This window comes from Motacilla alba, chromosome 6 (assembly GCF_015832195.1).
Source record: "Motacilla alba alba isolate MOTALB_02 chromosome 6, Motacilla_alba_V1.0_pri, whole genome shotgun sequence".
Classification (NCBI taxonomy): domain Eukaryota; kingdom Metazoa; phylum Chordata; class Aves; order Passeriformes; family Motacillidae; genus Motacilla; species Motacilla alba.
In genome coordinates, this window is record NC_052021.1 from 15,412,340 (window position 1) to 15,434,957 (window position 22,618).

Below are 22,618 nucleotides of genomic sequence, written 5' to 3' on the forward strand. Positions count from 1 at the left end.
AGTAAAAGGAGAAAACAAACTTGCTTATGAAGGCACTGCAGCAGCACTCTCAGATGCTGTGCTGGTAGAGACAGCACAGAGGCTGGTTTGTTTTCTTTTGTAGTTGGGAGACCGATGATTTCTGTTTGTCTTCTGCGTCCAAGTCCCATCACCATAAACCACGCGTGTGTGCGAATGCCGGTTCGCACTCTCTTAACAGTTTCAAGCCATTTCGCGTGTTACCGCTTTACCTCTGCACCAGATGGTTCATTTCCTCGGGGACTTCCACACGCGTCCCCAAGGTCGGGCAGCCTGACAGCGCTCGGGAGCACAGGGCCCAACTTTGAGGTGGATCCGCAGAAAGGCTTGAGGCCCCGCTTCCCCGGGTCACGGGCGGCAGCGCAGCGTGCCGGGCTCCCTGCGCCGGGCTCTGACTGCGGTCGGGACGGGCGGCGGCGGTCGGGAGCCGCCGCTCCTCCCTCCCCGCGGCCGGAGCGAGCCGGGCGGCTGCTGCCGGCGGGCCGCGACACGCAGGGGCCGGGTGGCCCGGTGTTAGCCCTGCTGACGTGCGCCCGGGGGAGGGCGGCGGCGGCTCCCCCTTCCCTCCCCTACCGCCGCACGCAGGAAGCTTATCCGGCCGCGGCTGGCCCGGCGCCCCTCGCGCGGGGAATTAAGAGAAATACCCGCGGTGCCCCCGGCCGGGGTCTGCTCTCGGCCGCCTGCGGAGCGCGTGGGGAGGGGGCGCGCCCGCCGCAGTCCGCTCGCCCTTGGCGCGGGGCGGGGGCGCTCACTGCAGTGCCCGCTCCGCGCCCGCGGGCGGGGGGAGCGGCCGCGCCCCGGCTGCAGCCCCCGGCGGGCGACGGCGCTGCGGGCGCCCCGGGAGCGCCCCCGGCGGCCACACCCCGCGGCGGGCCGGGGCCGGCGGAGGGAGGGGGCCGGCGCGGGGTGTCTCCGAGCCAGTTCTCGCGGTGCTGGCCAGGCTCAGCCTCCTTCCCCTCCCCGGCGAGCGGTGACTGTGCACGGCGGAGCGGGGAGCGCCGAGCCGGGCGCCGGGGGAGCCCGCGCCGCCCCGCCGAGCCAGGAGGAAGGCCGCCGAGCAGCGCGCCGCCCGGCCCGTCCCCGCCGCCCTGCCCCATGCCCCAGCGACGCTGAGCCTCCCGCAGCCCGAACATGGCCACCACGGCAACGTGCACCCGCTTCACCGACGAGTACCAGCTCTACGAGGAGCTCGGCAAGTACGGAGCCTACTGTGCGCCCCGCGCCGCGCCCCGCCGCCCGCCCCGACCCCGGGACCCACCGCCACTGCCGGGAGCACTGTGCCGGCGACCCAGCTCTCCCGGGAGCCGGAGAAGGATTAGCTGTCGTGCTGTAATCCTGTTCTCTAGCCCCCCGTCCACCCCAGCGGCATAGCCGCCGGAGGGAAAGGTGTTCCTGCCCTCTCGGGTCGCCCCGCCGCAGCGGTGTCCCTGCAGCCTGTCTCGGGCTGCGCGCTCCTGTTGCACCCCGAGATTTTCTCTCTTCCCTCCTTTCCTTCCTCAGGACCTGGCTGCCCCGTTCTCCTTCCCGCACCGTCTCCCAGCTGCACGTTGCCGTTCCCTGCAACTGTTCCTGCGCTGGGACGCGACACTGTTACAGCCACTCCGCGATGCTTCAGTCCCCACTTCCTTGTCCCTGTGAAAGGACCAGGTGCTGCTGCACCGCGCTTCTCTTCCCTCCCCGCTTCCTCGCTTCTTCCCTCCCTCTCTCCGCACTTGTCTCCGCATTGGCAGACTTGCTGCTGCACCCTAGGACAGGGCTTTGCAGGGGAGCGCAGTTGGGCAGGAAAGCAGTGCAGAAAGGGCTAGAGTAGGATTATGGGGAGAGTGCTTTCGTGGATGCTACTGCTCGCTCCCTCCCTTCCTGCACCAACTGCTGGGTTCTGCTGCATCTCTTCTCCCCAGCCCGGTGTCCCTGTCCCTCCCCGGGCTGCTGCAGCTGTGTGTCACCGAGCCTGGGCCCCAGTGCTGGTGCTCACCTTGATGCTCATTGGTTTGTATGTAGAGGTTGAGGAAGGGGATAAAAAGACAGGACTCCGCAGTATTGGAAGGATTCAAGCTATTTTAGGCTCCCTGTAGGACTAACTGTCTGTGGGGCCCTTGTGCAGCTTCTGTTCCCCTCTCTCGTAGTTGAAATATGGACATTTGTCCCTAGACATGGGTTTGCATTCCTGATCTGAAGGACTTGGAATTTTCTGTTAGTTTTCTCATATTTGTCCTTTCCTCTTTTCAGATCTTTCCTGTAAAGCTAGTTGTTGTTCTTTACCCACCATGGGGATTTTTTTTGTTGTTTTTAAAAAATAAGGGACTGTTTCCAAGTGCTAATTGTGTAGTCCTGTAGATTTTCAGTCTCTGTCTTTTCACCTTGGTCTCTTGTATTCACTCTTTTTCCTCACAGAAATCCTTCTTCCCTCTCTCTCAGACCTCTTCTCCAAGAGTAATTCTCTTTGGAATAGTTGTAATAATGTCAATATTTCCAGCTTGAGGAAATGTAGAAAGCCTTGTAGTTTTCTACTCACTTCATTAGTAGGTACATGTGTATCCCCATTTTGCAAGTGGGTTGAGGGATATAAGAGAACTAGTAACTTCTGCAGAGTGTTGCAATGATTTTGTGACTGATCTTGCACTTTTGCATGGGAGACATGAGTCCTGGGTTTGTGCTGTGATTGCCGGGGATGCTGTCTCTGGGAGATGGACTTACCAGCTAATGTTTGCAGCGCCGTTCGGGGCTGTTTGTCTCTTGTTTATCAATCCCTTCGTGTCCTGTTTCTGTGCCTGTATGGTCTCTCTCTCCCCACACAGTGTGCTCTTCCTACTGTGCTGTCTGTGAGGGAGCTTGAGGAGTCTTCAGGAGGCTTGAGTACCATATAGACTTAAGTTTTTTGCTGATCAGACAGCATACATTGTTCATCAGATTCTCAGGTTTTGTGTTCCTCCTCTGTATGTCTTCTGCCCTGTCCTTAATCTGGTCCACTCTGGGAACAGGAATTGTTGCTATTATAGTTTCATTTTCAGTTTCATAGCACCTACCCTCTTTGTTTTTCTTCCAGGGGAGCCTTCTCTGTGGTCCGCAGATGTGTAAAGAAAAATTCTTCACAGGAATATGCTGCAAAAATCATCAACACCAAAAAACTGTCCGCCAGAGGTTAGTGTCTCTATCTACATTTCTTCCCTATATTAGTAGGAAAATACTTCACTGCAGTTGAGGCTGTAATAAATTTGAAGGATCTGGAGTTGCTTGTTTCAGTCATTATTTTTAGGCATTTCAAAATAATTGAGTTGTGTGGCAAAGAGGAGCCTGAAAGAAGGTAGTGTAGGATGATAGAAAAATTCCTGTGTCTGGAAATGGATACTCTGTAAAGTGATGTTGTCTTTTTTCTTCTTGAGATGTTTCTTCTTCAACGTGAGCTAGAGGTAGATTCATCTATGTATGTGTCTGTACCAATCACTCATAATAAAGAGAAGTGTTGCAGACTTCTTTTGCTGAATGTCTTTTTTACCTAGGAGATCTGTCTTACCAGAACAGATGTGATTATTTTTTTGAAAGATAGATGCTATATGCCTTGCTCCTTTCATGCTGTAGTTAAAGGTGGTGTGTTTGGAAGCTAAAAAGTCTGCATTCAAAGGCAGAAATATGTTGGATGGAGAAATCTGGCCAATTTGACTTCTCGGCATATTAGAGCAAGGGGCTTGTGCTTTCATTACTCCTTGAGACTTAGAAAACCTGAAACTAGACTGTAGTGTTGTGAAAAGAGAAAAAAATTGAACTCTTCAAGCTGTTAGTCTTTTGCTTTCCAGGGACATATGTATGCATAAAGGGTAATAGGCCATATAGTGGGAGGGGAATGTGCATCTTCTAGGGTGTAGGGAATCACTACTGGGATTGGGTGGGTGGGGTGGGGTGGATGAGGGGGACAATGAGAGAAATTGAACTGCAATGAAGGATGCTGAAAACAGGGAGTGCAACAAGTTGAGATGCCAGAGGTAACTCTTTCTAGAAAAGGTGAGCAAGAAGAGTTATAAGTCTTTAGAGGCCTTTCAGATGTCACAAAATTAATGTATGAAGCCCTTGACTATCTTGCTAGTTGAGTAGAGGGCTTAGTAGGGGGGGTTGAGTGAGAAATGAAAGGGAAAAGCATGAGGAGAAAGCAAATGATCTTGAGAAATGATTTAGAAGTGAATAATGTTTTACTTAATCCTTACAAAAAAGAAAAATAGAATATGTATTCTCCTTTTTGCCAGAATATGAAATGTGATGATAAGAGCAGAAGACAGTTTGAAGAATAGTTAAAAATTTCCATTTACTGTAGATTGTGTGGTTTGTTTGAAGAAGTAGTGGTAGTGGTAGTGTGCTGTGAAGCAGTGATTTCTTTTTTTTTTTTTTCCTTTTCTTTTCTTTTCTTTTCTTTTTCTTTTTTTTTTTTTTTATTTTTTTTTTATTTTTTTTTTTACTTCTGGAAGCAAGCATATCTGCTAAGGTGTTTAGTATTTAGCCTGAATGAGGTCGTTTTGGGAGCCAAGCAGTGAAGCCCTGGGTTGTTAATGAGGTGACTGCAGATCTTTTGAGAATCAGTGTCCCCTCGATGGTCACGTGACAGTGCCTGCTGATGTAGGTGGGATATCCAATCTCTTGAGTTCAAAATTAGTTCAACTTAATATGGGAGAGGTTTGAAGAGTGGCTTTGCTTTGCTGATGGCCATTAATGCCATGTTTGCTCCACAGACTTCCCTGCCCATCCTGTAGTGAGGACTAAAGCTCAGGAGAGCCATTTCTCAGACCTTAGTGGACACCAGGCTGCTTGGAGAAGGGAGGGGCAGTTTGATAAACTGATTGTGAAGGTTAAACCCTTGTCATACAAAGGACAGGGTAGTGAAGTTAACTCTGGAGATAAGAGAAATGGGAAAGAATGCATGCTGTACATAGTTGAAAATTCAAAAATAAAAATTCAAGAATAAAAATTCAAAAATTCAAAAAAGCTGAAGGCCAAAACTCTCAGAAAAACTGATTGAGTCAGTTTTTAAGTGTTTGGTCATTTAATGAGTTACAGAGGGAGAAATGCATAGATTCTAATTGCTTTTTGTAGTAAGGTGATGACAGTTTAATGACCTAACAAGTAGGAAAAGTAAGTATGGGTGAATATAGGCCATGTTTTGATCTGTACTTACTGTATAGATTTCATACCTTCCTATGAATAAAATACATTGAGGTTGCTAGCGTGGTCCTTAGAACTCAACTTGAGGCAGCTGGCAATGATATACTTTAAAACGTACTGGTTAGGTAGGGTAAATGTGAGGACAACCAAGAAAGAAAATGTGTGTTTCTGCTACTACAGAGGAGTTTCAGAAACAAGGTACTGATCAGGTTGTGTTGAAGTTTTAACTGAGAACTGAGGAATCTGTGAAAAGTGGATGGAGCTGAATATGTAGGTTCCTCAGTTATTCCAGCTGTGTTTGCTGAGAGCTCAAGGGGTGAGAACGAAAAGTACTTATAGTAAAAGGCTTGAGTATTTGATAGGAAGTTAGTGAATTCACCTTGGAATAGGTCTTTAAAACATCGAAGGAGAAATGTGTGCTGTTTAGACATTGCAGCTGTAAATCAGTGATTAGGGAGATTCAATTCAGCAACCTGAAAATGAAAGTCTTGGGAAAAGGCGTTTTAGAAAGCTGTCTCCCTAAGGAGCAGAATTATGGTGTTAATTCTGCAGCATCTTGGATATGTGTCACCTGATGTGTCCTTTCCCCAAGCTAGCACTTCTCCTTGGGCTGTCCATGTCTCTGCCCATCAGTACCTCTGTGCAGGGCTCTCCTGTGCACCCAGCTGCACGCTGTCCATTGTGCAGGGTAACCCACCCTCCTGACCTTCCTCCCACACTGCTGGTTTTCTTCTAGGCATGGTCAGAGAGCCAGAATATTCCCTTAAGTGGGGACAGCCAGCCCCTCTCCAATTTAAGCATAGCTACATTTAACATTTTATACTATCTCTAGCAGAATTTGAACCTGTATGGACACCTGATGCAGTAACTGCTACTTCAAGAGTCAGCATCTTGCTGCTGCTGCAAAGTACAGCCCATTGCTGCTTCACAGAAGTTTTGCCTGCTGTAGTGCTTTCCTTGAATCTGTTCAAGGCAATGGTAATAGAGCCTTGCTCTCCTCCTGCAGTACTTCTTGTCACCTTTGTTCCCTTGTGATGAAGAAATACTAGATAGTTAACTGAGATGTGCTGAAAAGCTGGAATATGTGGCTGAAAAGGAGGAAGAGGAATGCTTCAGGGTGAATTATATGCAATGGAAGGGTAAAGACTTGAAGAGGCATAGTGTTTCTCTGTGAAAGCAAGAGGATGGACAGAGTGCTGGTCCTAACAGCTTCAGTCCTGTAAACTTCACCCTTAAAGATAAAATACCAAGTCAGCAGCTGCGAGGAGTCTCTTTTTTATATTGTCTGTGATTTTTGGATGCCTATTCTCTCTTTTAATAAGTTTTGTCAGTAAGAGCTGGTCTACATTAAAATTCATATTTTGGCTTTAGTGAAATATTTGCTATTATTCATGTGTTGATGCTTAAGTCTGCCCAATGAAGACCACGCCAAGAAGTTTAATGTTAAATAGGGTCCAAATGCTTGTGGAAAGGGAGAGGAACTTCACCTTAGTCAGCGTTCAGCTGACATATAAGAGCAGTTGTTATTACACATGGAGGAAATACAATGCTTCAGTCATCTGAAATTCCTATGGGATTGAATGCACAGACTTTTACCAGCGCTGCGGGTAGAGGGAAGTAATAACTGTAATTCTTTGAAAGTTGTCTTGTGGCTTTCACCAGAATACTTTTTGAACATGAAAATTCATAGCAAGTAGTGCTACAGTGAAATTCAAATAAAGTAAAATTACTTGCGGTGATCAAAAGATCAAGAGAGAAGCAGCAGCTTCAGTGGCAGTAGGGAGATATCCCCAATTTAACTTGCTAGCATATACTTCAAGAGAGAGTCTGGCTTTTGAAAGAGGTAGGCAGAGCTTTAGGATTTGATAATTTTTAGGATGTTTTTATACCAAATAGTATTTAGTGATCCTCCCACCACCTGTAGTATTTCTGCCCTTTTTTTTTCAGTGCGGAAGGAAAAATCTCTGTGTATTATATCTATTGCTAAATTTAATTTGCTGTTGAAAATCTGTATCTTTTAATTCTGGCAAGTGACATCTCTTGATGAAAGAATTAAAAACAGCTGTCTTGTAAGTTAGTCCACTTCACTGTCCTTACTGTGGCTTTGCTTTTGACTGTGAAGTAGAGGTGGCTTCTCTCTCTGCTTTTCATCTTTCCAAATTTGTAAGCCAGATAAAAATTTTCAGTCTACCGAGTCATTTTGTTGTTGTTCCTGTAGGAGATTATGTGGATTGTGGGAGGAGCAGGGAATTACTTCTGTGTATCAAACCCCAACAGGAAAAAAACACTCTTTATACTTCCAACTCTGCTATTCTCCCACACCGCTATTGTCCGGGCTTTTGGTTCTGTAGTGGTTGCAGACTCGGGCTTTACAATATGTTTTGTTGAAAGTGTCGGCAGTAGTTCCCCTGGCTACTAAAACCTTGAGCTTGAATGCTGCAGAGGAAGTCTAGCAGCATCAGTCCCTAACATCTCTCTTGATCTGGTCTGTACGTGTTCCTAGCTGCTGCTTGCATTAAAACTCCCTTGGGCTGCTCTTGAGTCTGCCAGGTTTTGAGTCTCTGTGGGGCAGCTCACACTGCTGGAATTGGCTGTGTGCAGGCTGCTGCACTGCAGCGGGGCCACCAGCCCCGCCAGGGCAGGCGAGCCCAGCACCCGCTCACGGGGGCTCAAGCACAAAGCCAGACTCGCATAGAAATGTCGTGTGATGGGTGTCCTCTATGTGTTCCTGTGTTTGCAGGTTGAGGACAAATGTCCTTTCTTGCAGAGGATGGCAAATCAAACTGTGTCTGCTCAGCTGTACTTGCTGAGCAGCCAAATCAGGTCCAGTCATTTGGTTTGGGAGAGAAGCTTTCCTTCCTGCAGCATGGGCTGAGTGAAGAGCTTCCCTGCGCCCCAGCTCCACCCTGTGCCTCCCCTTTGCTGCCTGCAGAAGTCTGAGAGATGCTGAGAGCATATATAGCAGACCAGCTGCAGTAAGTTGGATATTTTTTGGAGGTCTTTGCACACATGGAGGGAAGCAGAGAGCAGAGTGCTGCACACCCCCAGAGCAGTGTATGAGGCTGGGAACTGTCTGGTGGAGTGACTGTAAGAGTCTGGGTGCTCGAGATGGGGGCTGTGGAGGAGGAATCAGTTGGTGGAGTGGGCTTGTGGGTAGCAAGCGGCTGAGCTCTTCACTCTGCACTATAGCACACATGTGTGGCAGGGGCTGGTGGTGAGGCTGCTCAGCTGATGTCAGAAACACCAGCCCCCTAGCTCCCACCTGCCCTCTGTTCTTCCTACCTGCCTCTGCTTGCAGTCCCCTGCATAGGAGAAGAGGGGTTCAAATAGTATATATACACCAGCAGGGTAAATTTCATTGGAAGAGGTGTTTGGGGAAGAGGAGGGCTTGTGCCAAAGAGGTGACCCTAACCTTGGAGGAGAGATTGGACCTGGGAACTTAGTGGGGGGCTGCTGAGGGTCAGCTTGGCTTTTTGCCTGCCCCAACATATCAGTACAGGCGGGAAAATACCCTGGTGTGAGAGCCAGCCGAGATTGTCGGGGTGGTGAGTGGTGGAAGCCTTGCTTTACTGTGGCTCGCTATGGCTAGAAGCTGGCTTCCTCCCACTGTGGGTGTTAGTGATGGTTGGGGTTACCCCAGGTTGCCTCTCAGTTTACGCTGTATATTTTATAAAGGAGCTGGAACAGAGCAGACAGGATTTCAGCTTGTGTCTGTCTTCTCAGTGGTCACATTGAGTATTAAATTTCCGGCATTAACAATGAGGAGGGGGGGGGAAGTGGGCACACAGATTGGGCAGGAATTCCTACTGCCTCTGCACGAGGTTAGAGACAGGAGCTTGGTGAGAGAGTCAGGTTTCTTGTTTTCCCAATATAAACTGGATTTGTGTACGGCAGAAATGTGATTAGACTAACTCCTGCACGTGTCCCAAAGCCCTTGGCTCTAGAGCATTTACTATGATCAGCCAGCCATGGTTGAAATATTTGTAGGTGTCCCTACGGTGAAGAGCCGGGTGTTGAGCAGCCTGTAGATATTTTGGGTAAGGAGAGCTACTTCGAGTTCTTGTAAGAAGGACCAGTGAAAAAAAACTATTTGCTTTTTTTTGCAGTATATCACAGAGATTTCACTGTCTCCAAATTTAATCCTTCTCTAGACAGTAGAAAAATCATCACTAGCAGAGGGAGATTCATCTGTGGATCAGAAAGAAATTTTTAAAGAGTGCCCTCCTCCCCAGCAATGGGTTAGGACCACTGTTCCACTCTTTCAAGAGAGGACTATGACAATATTTTTGTTCCTTTCCACGCCCTGCAAGTATTCTAGTTGTTCTTGCCCTCCAGATTGGGTGAAGACAGGTTTTAAAAGGGAAGCATGCTAATGCAAAAATTTCTCTCCACTGTGCTGTCACCTGTGCTTCTGACCTGTCACCTGTTTTGGTATTTCAGGTGTTTCTTTTTGTTTCCTCTGTTCTTGAAATCTCCTGATTTTTACCAACATAACAGATGTAAAAAACCCCCCCATTCATTTGCCGATGTTTGACTATAAAGTGAGCTATTGCTGTTGGCTTGGTTGGGTGAAGAGGGCAATATTGCCTGGCACCAGGGTCACCGGCACAGGAAAGAAGGCTTGAATGCTGTAAAAAGGCAATGTGGAGTATCTCACATCATTGTGTGTTTACCTGCAACTGAAGTGATGTCAGTGCTCAGAGTAATTATCTTTGAGAAAACAGAGGAGCACTGATTTCTGATGGGCAAATGCATCCTTAAAATTTTGAGTTGCTCACTAGATGTTTGGGGGTTTTTTTTAGTGTATGGAGGAAATGTGACCCTGTAACTTCAACTGCTGTAGTTGCTGCTGATCCTTATGACAATAAGCTTAATGCTTCAAAAATTGGGGCCCTATGAATTAGGCTGACATCATGTTCCTTTTTATACCTTATTAAGTTTAAACGCCACTTTATACTTTGGTAACATCTCCCCAAACATTTTGGTATTGTTGCCTGCATGATTTTTGGAAAACAGTTGCAGAATACCTCTGAAGAAATAGTCTGGCAGTATCTTAGAAGTAAGCTTTCTGAACACTAAGAGTAGCCAAAAATAAGTGGAGTATGGATTTAACTTTCTGCTGAAACTGAGTCTACAGTTGTTAGATTTTATCTCCTTATAACTTTTTTCACCTTTTACTCTTCATCTGCCTTTCTTTCCTTTTTAATTTTGAGTTCTTTTTGAATGTTCATTTGTTTCTCATGGATCAGTTACTTTAACCCATAATTATATTAATTTATAATGCTTTGATTGAAAATAGCCTTCACTAATGCTGCTTTATTCTCCTTCCCTCCCAGAGAATATTGTACAATTTCTGTTGCTCCCACAATTTAGATGATCAGACTGGGAAGTGTGGATGTTGCAAACGTCTGAGACTAATACAGAGATGCTAGGAGAGCTGGTCAATGTTGTATCTCATCTTTTTATGATGGAATCAGGAGAGAAGATGACCATGAGGCTTTACTTCTGGTGTCAGGATCTGTCTCCCTCTGCTCCTGGCAGAGACAGAGAGAGAATTCCCCATCTCTGAGATGTGAGTTGAGTAAATGCGATGACATTTCAGAGAATGTGTGTGCGCATATAACTTTCGCGTTATGTTCCTGAGAGCACGAGTTACATATCTCTCTGGTGACCCCCTGTCCTGCTGCTCCCGTTTAAAGTTCCCATCCTGAGTTAGCTGTTGTCCAAGCCTCCACAGCCGTGAGCCCTGGTCTTATCTGTGGCTGGAGTGTGCTTACCTGTGACGCTGGGACAAGTCCAGGTTAGTCTGGTGCTTCAGAGAAGGTTGCTAGCTAATCTTTTCTCTTTGCCAGAAGCCACAGGTGATTTCATTGTTAAACAAACTTTTTTCTTTCTGGGACAGCAAAGGTAGCGTCTCTTTTTGCAGTGCTATTATTTGTGATTCTGTCAGAGTCCTAAAAATTGAGCTGAGAATTGTCTCAGGCATTGTGGGAATGAAGACACAGTTAGTTTTAAAGAAAAAAAAGCTCCGGGTAAACTTATCTCTAAGGAACGAATATGCTTGTGAAGATGAGCCTGGAGTGGCCACAGCTCTTTGTAGGCCTACGAGCCGAAGGCTAAATGGCAGATCAGGCAGGGAGTGGCAGCCTGCCTGCTGTGGCAGAGCTGCTGGGTTATCTCTGGGGGCTGTTGCCATGATGACAGTGGCAAACAGGGACTGAAAAATTTACCAGATGCGTGTGAGCCAAAGGATTAAACTTTCTCATAGGAGAGAAGGGAGGGGAGGAGGGTGAGTGATGAATTAACGAAGGACAGTATCCTGGTGAGAAATACCAGGCTCACTTTCCTATACTACTGGGATGGCAGGGGGGAATGCAGTCTAAACTCTGAGCAACACTGCCCTGATGGATTTCCTCGTTGAAGAGAGGGTGAATGCACCCTCCTTTCACTGCATAAGTCATCGGGATTTGCGTTGCTTTGGCAGGTGGAAAGTAAGAAGTGGGAAAAGATGGTCTCTCTTTTTCAGTCTTTTTTTTTCTCTATTCCCTATACCTACAAGTAAGTCTAGTTCTTTACTTTGTGCTTAGAGATCTTCTGCGCTGGAGTTCATGGAAGTCAAGTTTCAGTGTTGCCTGCAGGTTGCAGACTATCAAACATGGTTCTAACCAGCCTGCACTACTGTCATCAACAGCACAAGACTATTGTCATTGAAAATGTCTGATGCAAAACCATATCAGCACTAGAAGGGCTAATAGTGGTCTTGACCCTGCATATGCTTTTGTTCTTTTCCCAGAGCTGGGGCAGTGTCCCTGCGTATCAGAGTTGATAGCATGGTGGGCAGGCAGTGCATGAGAGAGGCTAAGCTTGGCAGGTTTCCCTCCTCTGGAGTCTGAGGAAGTCCTATTACGACCCTGTGCTGCAGCCTCCCTTGTGGGGGTTGACCGCAGTAAGGACTGGTGCTGGGAGAATTAGTGATTTGCAGCTGGCTGGGGAGCACGGAGCTGGTGAGGGGGTCTCTGCACACAGTGCTCAAAATCTCAGTTGCTTTCATTTTGCTCAGCAAAATGGGGTATCGCTTTGTTGTTTGCAGTACTGCAAATTATTATGATACCTGCTTGTAGGCAGCTTCAGGAAGGACCTACCTGGCTGTGCCTGGAAAGCTTCTGAACAGCAATATACTAGTATAAAATATTTGTCTGAAGGCTTAGTAAGATAGAATTGTGGTAATAAAAATTAGTTTCATTCTAGAAGGGCTTCTTCAACTTAAAACATTTATTTATGGAATGAGACACTAATATCTATGGAAATTATTGATATAGGTCTTTCCCACCAGGCCAAATCCCAGTGGACTTTTTAAGCTCCTGTGAATACAGGCCATATGTGAGGACAAGGATTTTAAATCTCCAAAGCCAGTTCCTGAAAGCCTAGGGAAAGGATTCTTTCCTTTCCTTCACTTCTACTCCTCTTCTAGGCACCTGAGTTAGCTGGTGTAGGCTGCAGGTTGTTTTATAAAGCAACTCAGTGTTTGGATGTGCTTCTGCAGTTACTGTGTCATCCCCGATAAGCCAGTTGGTGTAGACTGTGGTAAGTGATAGCTGTGAAGACAGAGATGTCATTTCTTATGTTGAAGACAACTCTGAAAGAGGTTTTCTCAGTCGCATGGGAGCAGTGAGAAAAGGAGAAGCAGTCTGACATAGCCTGACGTCTGAGGTGAATAAAAGGAGACTGAAGAGCTAAATCCTTAAACTTCAGCGTACTTCCTCTGTTCCCTGGTCTTTTACAGGGACCTCTCTTTCACAAGGGGTCTCCTTGCCCGTGCAGCAGAATTTAGTCTGTAAAGTTTCCTGCAGCTGTGGAGATGGGTGAGATGTGTGTGTTTATCCAGCTCTGTTTGCTGCTAGAGACCTGATCTCATACACCTGACTTGAAATGTGACTTCATAGGGGACAGTCCAGTGCTCTCTCTGCAATGCACTTTCTATATGCACATTTCAAATTACATGGGTACCCTGGAAGCTTTTTCAGGGAAAACAGCTGGTTAAAACTCATCCTATTTTGATCTCCAGTGCCTGCCAAATAAACTTTGTGTTTCTACTGTATTATAGCAGCTGCCATTCTGAAAATGTCCATGTGTATCTTGGTTGTTTTTTTCCTTTCTAAATTTTTTTTTTATTTCCTCATATTCCTTTATGTCAAAGCATATAACATTTCATGAGTAATGGGCCAAGAAATTGCCCACTGGCTGGAGGGAAAAAATAGATGTAGAAGGAGGAACTTGTCTTTACTGGCCCCTGGAACATTTTTCTTGGAGGCTACTAGAGAGTATGGCCTGGTGATGCCAAGCAGGACTTTTCTGTTGTTTGCCAAAAGAATTGGTGTGCTGATAAGTTTAATTTTGCCTGCCTCAGGGCCTGTCCATGTAAGCTTTGGGTATCAAATGTCCTCTGTTGAGATTGTGTCAGAGAGACTAGGAGCATTGAAGTTGCACAGCTTTATTTTATAACTGGTGCTGGTGCAGAGACAAAGCTCGATTGTGATGATGTGTTTCTTCACTACAAGTTAAAGTAGTGATTCATAGCTCCTGTGTTATTTAAATATTCCTGATTTTTGGATTGCAGATTGAAAAGTGGCTTTGAGCTCTGTCCATTTTTGTTTGACTCGTGTGTCATCTGGCCTAGAATCTGCCAGCTCTGCAGATTAGGGTATTGTGTTGTGTCTGCTGCTTGTTATGAAGTTGCCTGGATTAAAATTTTCGATGCAGAGCAATGATCCACAGCCTTCTCTGTCTGTCTGAATTGCTCTTGCACTTAATAAGGATGATGTAGAGGACTGAAGTGTTGGTCAGCTTGTCCTTTGTGTGGAAGCACTTCTACAGTAGTAGACTGGGAGTTGAGTTCTCATTTGTCTTCTCCAGACAGCCAAGTTCAGCAAGAAGATATGAAAAAAGAGACCCAAGGCAGTTGGCTTTATTGATAATCATTATCAAATATTGCTAACAAGTTCAGGTGACTCTAGTTGCTGCTGGCAGTTTATGTTGCTGCAGACCTGGTTACAGTATAAGGAAGCACATTATGCCTTCTTAACTCTTTGTGGCTATGTACATTCAGTTTCTTCAGTAGTCCTGAAGCTGAGCTTAAAAAGCTTTCCCTACCACCACTTCACAAATAGTCAAGAAGTTTCTTATCTCCCTGATGCATTATGAAATGGTAATTGCTGAAGTTTTTTCTCATTTGAAAGCACAGCCAAAATTTCTTCCCTGTCTTGGAAACAAAACTTGGGTCTCATGGTTGCAGTTACCTTATCTAAAGGGGTGGTGGGAGTTGGCTCAGGAGCAAGGCAACATGCAGCTCAACTGAGCCAGAGGACCTTAAATTCTTCCTTCTGCATCTTTGAATTCCTGGATCCTGCATTGCAGTGACTTGACACTGCTGAGATCTGCCTCCCTGTCGCACTGTTACCTCGTCTGCTAACCAGTTGTAGTCTGATACTTACTTAGCTGGTTCATCCAAAACCACCGACACCTGATGTGGTCAGCTGATGGGGAGAAGAAGGGAACTTATGTCCAGAAATAAGCTCGCTTGGTGTGGTTTCTCTTCATTAGGCTGTGTTCTTCAGAACTCTCTGTGCCTAGTGAGTTTAAGAAGAGCTGCTGGAGTTCTTGCACACATACAGTTGCTGTGAATGCAGCAGAGAAGGTGCTGATATGGCGGTGTTGCCTTTGGAGCAGCTCTGTGTCCTTACTGCATGTCCACTTTAAGAGAGTTCATCTGCAATGCAGCTGCTAGCAGGGAACTTCTGTAAATCAAGAGGGAGTGAGTGCGAGTGAGCCCAGTGTCTGCAGTTGTGGCCGAGTCCCCCCCACAGCACAGGGAAACTTGTTCAGAAAAGACTGTTTGCAGGAGGAGAAAGGGATGGCAGCACAGTGCTGATGGTAGGAGCCCCTCCCTTCTGTGCCTGTGTATGCATCAGCTGCTCAGGAGCAGCAAAACATGGAAAAGCACAATGGGCAGCAATCCTAGAACTGGAAAATCCTGTCATGCTTTTCCCCTCCTCACTCTGCCACAGTCTAACGAGATGTTTGCTTAGGGCCAGTCCTGTCAGGATGTCTTTATAGCACACTCCCTTCTTACACAGGATGTCCTGTTAGAATTTGGAGCTTGTTGAGAGCTTCTGCAGATCAGTCAGAAGTGCACAGAAGCCCCATGGGTTGCAGGTTTACAACTGTGTTGTCTTTTGTTGCAAGGCTGTCAGAGAGACTATGTGCTAGTGCAAAGGGATGATGCCAGGGAGAGAGCCCACAGGTGGAGTCAGTGCCCTGGCTCCTCAGGTGTTGCACTCGGCAGGCTGGGGACTGCTGCTGAGTGACTTGCTATGAGGGAAGGAGGAGGAGAAGGGCTGTGTGTGCAGTAGCCCTGCTACAGGTGGGGTAGATGATCTGTCTGAGGGGAACTCTGAGAGGATTGCAGCCCCTCCAGCACATGTCAGGAAGGCTGGCTGGGGAGCTTGTGGCTTCAAGCCTGTGGCTGAGGAGTGGTCCACTTGTTGTTCTGCTCTTCCCCTGCCTCTCCTCCGTTTCTCCAGGAAGTAGAAGCTCCTCGAAAGACTGCCTGGTTATCAGCTGTGACAGGAGCACTTGTACAATTGCTTTCTGGTTCCCCATCCACAAGTTTCTGAGGATATTCTGGTGAAGACATTCCTCCGTAGCTCACAGGGATTCCTAGGGCCCCTTAGGCCATTTCTGGAGAGAGCCCTAAAGGACCTTCCTCTAAGGTGGCTGCAACTTATGAGGAGTGCATAATGCTTTTCATTCTGGGGCATTCTGGCAAGGCTTCCTCCTTCACTGTATTTAAAAGTATTCTGGGCAGACTTGGTTCCATATTTCTGTTTCAATTTCTTTATTTCCGCTTGGGAAAGCATTTCCAATTGACAGTCATTGGTGATGCAGAAAAAATTGATGTATGATTCAACACCCACTGTTCGTCCTCTGCTTCCTCTCTGCCTCTCCTGTTTTCTGGACATTTGTTGTCCCTCTCGTAATAACCAAATTGTGCTAACTGTGTGTAAGCAATGTTCCCTCCCCTTTTGCTGGGGGACTGTCTGACTTGTTGTAAGAAGTTATTTTTAGGGTTTGCTTCCTGGGATATTCTACCCGTGGCCAGTTATGGTGATGGAAATGTCACTGAGATGCAGAAAGGACTCCCAATTCATTGATAGCATGCCTGATCTTTCTTTTGTAAGGGTGCCCATGGAGATCATGAGTTCCTTGCAAATACATTGCCAGCACTCAGGGACACAGCCCCAGTGACTGTGCAGCATAACTCCCTGTTAAAAGCAAAATGGACTTCTGAATTAGCCCAGGGGAAAAGAAGAAAACAAGAAAAAAGAAATTGAAAATAATTAAAGCCTTTCTTTGGTTGCAGTGCAGTTTGTTTCTGCCTTTTTTTTTTTTTTTTTTTTTTTTTTTTGTATATAGGGATGTCAGTGCTGCAGAGCTGTGTGTCAGTGTACAGGCCAGTCCCTCACAGGCAATTTGCTCCTTGTACTGGATATATTATGTTGCACTGGGTTGCTGCCAAATGGCTGGTCTAGGCTAGAGGAGGAGGTGTGTGCTTATTCTTTTGAAACACCTCTCCCACCCCCCACCCTGGTCTGTGACTTGCAGCGCCCAAAAAAGTTGATCTTTATAGCAGCTATAGCTAGCAAAGCATGAATGTAATACAGGCAGATTACAAAGCTCAACTGACCAAGGCCGTGGGCTGACAAAATACTTGGCTTAAGGAGCACCTGTGTCTTCCTCTGAAGATGTCTGTTCCCTCTGTATTGCAGCACATTTCTTTTCCTTTTCAGTCTTATGCCTTGAATCAGGAAAGCAAGTTCAGAAGAACCATTCCGTAAGGAATTATTGAAGTGGTAGGGATGGGCAGTTATTTGGTCTCTGGGTAGACTGGAGATCTGTTTAGATCTTCATATTTCTTGGAGCAACCATAGAAGGAGTTGCTTTAGTGTAGCTCTGGAAACCAGGATCTTCTGCAGCTGGGTCTGAGAAAAGTGCATGTGGAGATGTGGAAATAGCCTGTATTGTACTCCTGGACAAGAGCATAGGAATTAGAGCCCCTTGAGTGGCTTTGGATCAAGGTAACAGAGAAGTTAAACTTGGTTTTCAGGCCTGATGCTGTTGGGATCAGGAAGCTGTGTGGCTGTAGTGCAGGGATGGTGGCAGCAGTCTTGAGTGGGTGGGTGCTGTGTCTGTGCAACTAGAGACTTGCAAGCTGCCTGCAAGAAAAATGTTACAGAAAGACTGGGGGAGCCTCCTCCCTGATTAGATAGCATCTTCAAAGTTATCAGTGCTTAGAAACTCCTCTTTATGCTTTTACATACGAAGAGTTTCTTTCTATGTGTGTAGCATACATGCATAACCTTGTGTATGTTTTTAAGTAATCCTGACACTTGAAGTTGTTTCAGTGAGTGCTAGCTTTTAATGTCTCCTTGCTGTCTTGCTTCCATACAATACCTTGAAGAGTCTGAGCACTTTATATGCACAAGCTGAGGTTCTTGGACTCTTCAGGAGCCAGAGGCAGCCACGCTGTCTCTTTCCCTGCTGCCACATGGATTTACTGAGACATGGTGCGCTTTGCTCTTTGGTACAGAAGTATTTTGGTGGCTGTGCTACAGGTGGTATCTGCTGTGGCACATGTGTGCATTTTAAGTCTTCTCTCATTGAAAGGTCTGGTTAGCTGCTCTGTATTTACTGCTTGCTCTGCTTAATTTAAAGTTCTCCTACCATTGCTAGGGGAACTTAGCCTTAAAATAGATGGTTTGACCTTTTTTTTTTAATTATTCTAATCCCCTGAGGCTTGATGTTCCTTCTTGTCAGAAGAGCGTATTTTAACAGAGGTATTATCTCTTTCGGAGAGAAGTCATTCAGCACTGGGGTGCAGTGCCATTCATCTGTGCCTTTAAGAAGATTTTCTATTTAGTTTACTTCCGTCATTCATGTCTCTCAAATAACAAATCAAGGCAGCATTTCCAGCATCCTCCCTTCTCCCAGCTGGCTGGAATAGCTAAAAAGAAGCAATGGATGTAGACTTGGTGCTGCATGGACACAGGCCCCACAGCATCTCCTGCAGTGAAGATGGCATTGTGCATTGAACAGTGATGTTTTGTGGAATACCAGTATTAGGAGTATGCAGAAATTCTAAGGTTTTGTTTCTCTCCTGAGTGTCTCTCATTTTCATTCAAGCATAAATTTCCTTGGTTCATTCAAAATAAATCTAGCTGTTTGGTGACCAGTGGCTGCATTATCATGTAGCATTTTATTCAAGAACTACATTGTAAAGCTGTGTTATGGGAAAACTGGGACTGGATGCAGTAGGTGTGCGGGCTTGGACAGCTCTGACAGTGATGGCTGAATTGGAGTGCATTGGGCTTGAGAAGGAGCTTTCGTAGCCCCTTGTGCACAGGGAGAGCATTATGGTTTCTGTTCTTGTGTTGGTAAAGGTGGAGTCAATGCCAGGAACTTGCTCTTCCAAGTAGGGTTTTTCCCAGGGTGCTTTCACCTGGGGTGTTTAGTCTTGTTTTCCAGGAGCTTGGTTCTCTTTGCCCCCACTGCTTTGTCCTACCAAAATTTGTATTCCCCTACCTGAAGGAATGTCATCATTCCACTGCAATGTGCTCCTCTGCACTACCAGGAAAGTGTTCCTGCAGCTTTTTTTAACCACGTACCCTCAGTCTTACTTGTTGTTCTCCCTGTCAACTGTGTTGGTTGACATCAACAGGTTTCAGTAGGTATCCTTGATCCTCCCAGTACTACTACTGGGCAGGGAAGTATTGGCCCTGTTTTACACTTGGGAATACTGAGAAAGATGCACATTTTCAAGTGCTTTCCAGAACACTTGGAAATGAGCCATGATGAGTTAGGAAAAGAGTCCAAGTCATATTCTTTGCTGTAACAGTGAGAGGAAGAGTGTAGGTAGAAAAAAACTTGTGGGCATTTGGCAGAAAATAATGTGGGCTAAAGCATGTAGTAGTACGAGGAGTTGTGGTATAGTTTGCTGGTTACAGGAATAATATTTTGATTGTTTTCTGTACTACTTTTCACTCTGATTTGCTTACTGTTTGTGTAATACAGCTCCAAAATATGTTCTATTTGGTATGCCTTTGGACTCTCCCTTTCTGTGATTTTTCCAGGTGAAGAAGATTGAGAACTCAATTGGAAGTAACTGCTGTTGGTACAGAAGGCTCTTACATGACAATAAACACACAATAGTTTTGTGTGAATGTGTTTGTGTGTGTTTGAAGACCAATCAGAAAAATTAAAGGAGGTCACTTAGATGTAAAATTATTACCTTGTATTAGTCATAACTACAGGGACACTACTATCTGCAATAGTTTATTTTCTGAAGTGTGGTAAAGTAAGGCGGTAGAAATGAAAACTTAAATCTCAAAGATAAGCAACTGTACCTAAGAGTTAAGAAAACCCCAATTTCATGACAAGAATTTAGGTAAACTCTAAAATTGTCTGCATTTTGAGATCTAAGTAATTGATTCGGTTGTGAAAATTTGGATTATGGGATGCTGTCAGGAAACTGGTACTGCTCTGCTCTTGCTGTATCTTTTGGCTAATAATCTGTCTGTTGGTGCAAAGGTTTCTGCCTTCCTGAAGAATTTAGAAGCATCCATATTAATGCACGGTTTAGGCATTTGCAGTCTTCCCCCTGGAAACAGCTGTAGGTGCACAAGGTATACTACTGCAAGCCCTCTTGACCATGTGATAATGTCAAACTAATATGAAGTCTTCCAGAGCAGAACATCCTTTACCACCCAGGGAGGAATAAAATCTTGTGTGTGTTTAAGAAGATTACTGTTAGCTCATTGGAAGGAATAATGAGAAGTTATGGGACAGAGCTGAAGACCTGTCATTAACTGAAAGCCAGGCCAGGGGAAGGAATAAAAACCATGAGGGAATGACCAGAAAGCTATTCTAGACTTAATAATGTGTATGCTGGGAATACTGCTTACTTTTCAAATAGGGTGATTCTGGTTTTGTTTAGAAGACAGTTAGAAACCATACTGTGGCAGTGCTACAAGGAATAGCCATATAAGAGTAGAGGGAAAAGGAAAATATTCGGGAGACGTGGAATGTGATTAAGGTTAATTAAAGTGTAGTGTGAAAACTAGTTAGATGCTCTGGTCTGCCCTTTCTGTAATAAAAAACAAACATGGTTATGCAATGCATGGAAAATTTATCTTTTCAATAATTCATTTCAAACTTGTTGCCTTTAGACAAATATTGTAGATTAGAAAAAAAAAGAATTAAAAACCTGTTCGTAATTTAAGTCAGCATGTTTGAATAGGAATGCTTTTAAAAAAGCAAAGGGTTTACAGACTTATTTCTTCAGGTTGTGATTTGCATTGCGAGATTCATCTATTCTTTCCTTTGTACAGGGTGACTGGGATCATCCTGAAACATAGATACATGTCTTTTTTTTTTTTTTTCTGTTTTTTTTCTTTTAATTGATAGTTGTTTTCTTTATAACTTCAGCAAAGAATACAGGCTTCCCTTTGGAGAGAAAGATGCTCTCCTAACACCAGAGCAGGAGAGTGAAAGATGGAGGAAGGGGTGGATGTTTGACTCCAGCATTGGGAATGATTCATCCTATGTCTTTATACAAAAAAGCCCAAACAAACAAGCAAGAAAAACCATGAAAACAAAACAACAACAGTAGAAAAAAAGCAGCAATGTACATCCAGACACTATCCTTTTTCAGTCTGTCCTTTCTGCCATCTGGCTGTCCTAATGTTCCAGCATGTTGCAAGTTGTATTGTTGCTATTCTACCTGAATTAGCAGGTTTCAGACACCATTGGTTACTGACCACAAGGCAAAATGAATTAGATGTCTGGCAATGAGTGTATATTAAATTTAGGTACTGCCTATCATGACTTGACTTTCTCCACTTTTGGAAATTGTATATGTCTTTTTGTGCTTGAGCTTTGTTTTCATCTTTAACAGGTTTGCATAGAGTGTAATGCTGCTGGGGACTAATGCTCATGCACGGACCTATGCTAGCACTATTGCACATAATGTTTTGGCCTCCAGCTTGCAAAGAATTTTTCGGCTAGTTTGTTGGGTTTTTTGATGAAGGACAGAGGAGAAAAGAAGAGCCTCAAGAAAGCATCAAGCATCCATGATGCTGTTTTTAGAAATTCTGTGTGGTGCAGGTTTATATAAAAGACACTTAAGAAGCATTTCCCTGCCACCCCCAGTTTTTTATCTCCTATGAATAAAAGAATGTTAATACTGTGAAGAAGGATGTGAAGCACTATTCTTCCAGGCTCAGTCCTGTGAACAACCTCCATGTGGTGCATGGTTGGAATTAACTTTTTACACTGGAGCTACAAACATTGCTCTGCCTCTCTCTGTGGATGATATGTTGGTCACCTCCAAACAAACAGGATGTCTGTTCATGATTAGAAGTTCACTTCGAGTTAAGCAATATTTGAATTGAAAGTGTGAAGAGCATGATGTCAAGCCTTCTCCATGGAAAATTATATTAAAAGCTGCTAGCTGTTTCAATGCACAAGTTATAGTGGTGTCGGCTATATTACTAACTGAAAGCCCTGGTGATTCTACAAGTTCTGTGAAGCACTGAAACACTGCAACAAGTGGGGAAAGTACTTCTCTGACTCTTGAGTGGATTTTAATTTTCATGGAATCACAGAATCATTGAATGGCCTGGGTTGGAAAGGACCTTAAAGATCATCTAGTTCTAGTCCCGTCCCCCCCCCCCCACCCCGCTATGGACAGAGACAGACTTCCTTCAGAAGTCCAGGTTGTTCAGAGTCCCAGCCAACCTGGCCTTGAGCACTCCCAAGGATGGGGAAGGCACAGCTTCTCTGGGCAACCTGTGCCAATGCCTCACCACCCTCACAGGGAAGAATTTCTTCTTAATATCTAATCTAAATCTCTTAGAGTTTGAATACATTCCCCCTTGTCCTGTCACTGCATGCCCTTGTAAATATTCCCTCTCCATCTTTCTTGTGGGCTCCCTTCATGTGCTGGAAGGCTGCAGTTAGGTCACCCTGAAGCCTTCTCTTCTCCAGGCTGAACAATCTCAGTTCTCTCAGCCTTTCCTCATAGGAGAAGTTGATTAGATCCTGTAATCAACTTGATGTCCCTCCTATGGACTCGTTCCAACCAATCAATATCCTTGTTGTGCTGGGGACTCCAGAGCTGAAGGCAGCACTCCAGGTGCAGGTTGTTGGCTCGTGTCCAGTGTCTCATCCACCAGCACCCCCAAGTTCTCAGCAGGGCTGCTCTGGATTGTTTCATACCCCAGCCTGGATTGGTGCCTGGGGTTGCCTCTGCCAGGTGCAGCACCTTGCACTTGGTCTTGTTAAACATGATGAGATTCCCATGGGCCCACTTCTTGAACTTGTCCACATCTCTCTGAAT

The 22,618-nt window shown here is 45.4% G+C and overlaps 1 protein-coding gene across 12 annotated transcripts in view; it reads left to right on the forward strand.

Annotated features, from left to right (window-relative positions):
* The first annotated feature begins 938 nt into the window (after window positions 1-938).
* CAMK2G (calcium/calmodulin dependent protein kinase II gamma) overlaps window positions 939-22,618 on the forward strand; it is a 119,735-nt gene continuing 98,055 nt past the window's right edge. For 4 of the 12 annotated variants that reach the window (XM_038141584.1, XM_038141582.1, XM_038141581.1 and 1 more), the window contains exons 1-2: window positions 945-1,214; window positions 3,065-3,159. In XM_038141584.1, the coding sequence (XP_037997512.1) occupies window positions 1,150-1,214; window positions 3,065-3,159 (160 nt within the window). In that variant the 5' untranslated portion in view covers window positions 945-1,149. Of the gene's footprint in view, window positions 1,215-3,064; window positions 3,160-22,618 lie in introns of all 12 variants that reach the window. The other 8 variants (XM_038141578.1, XM_038141577.1, XM_038141586.1 and 5 more) reach the window with 6 other exon arrangements.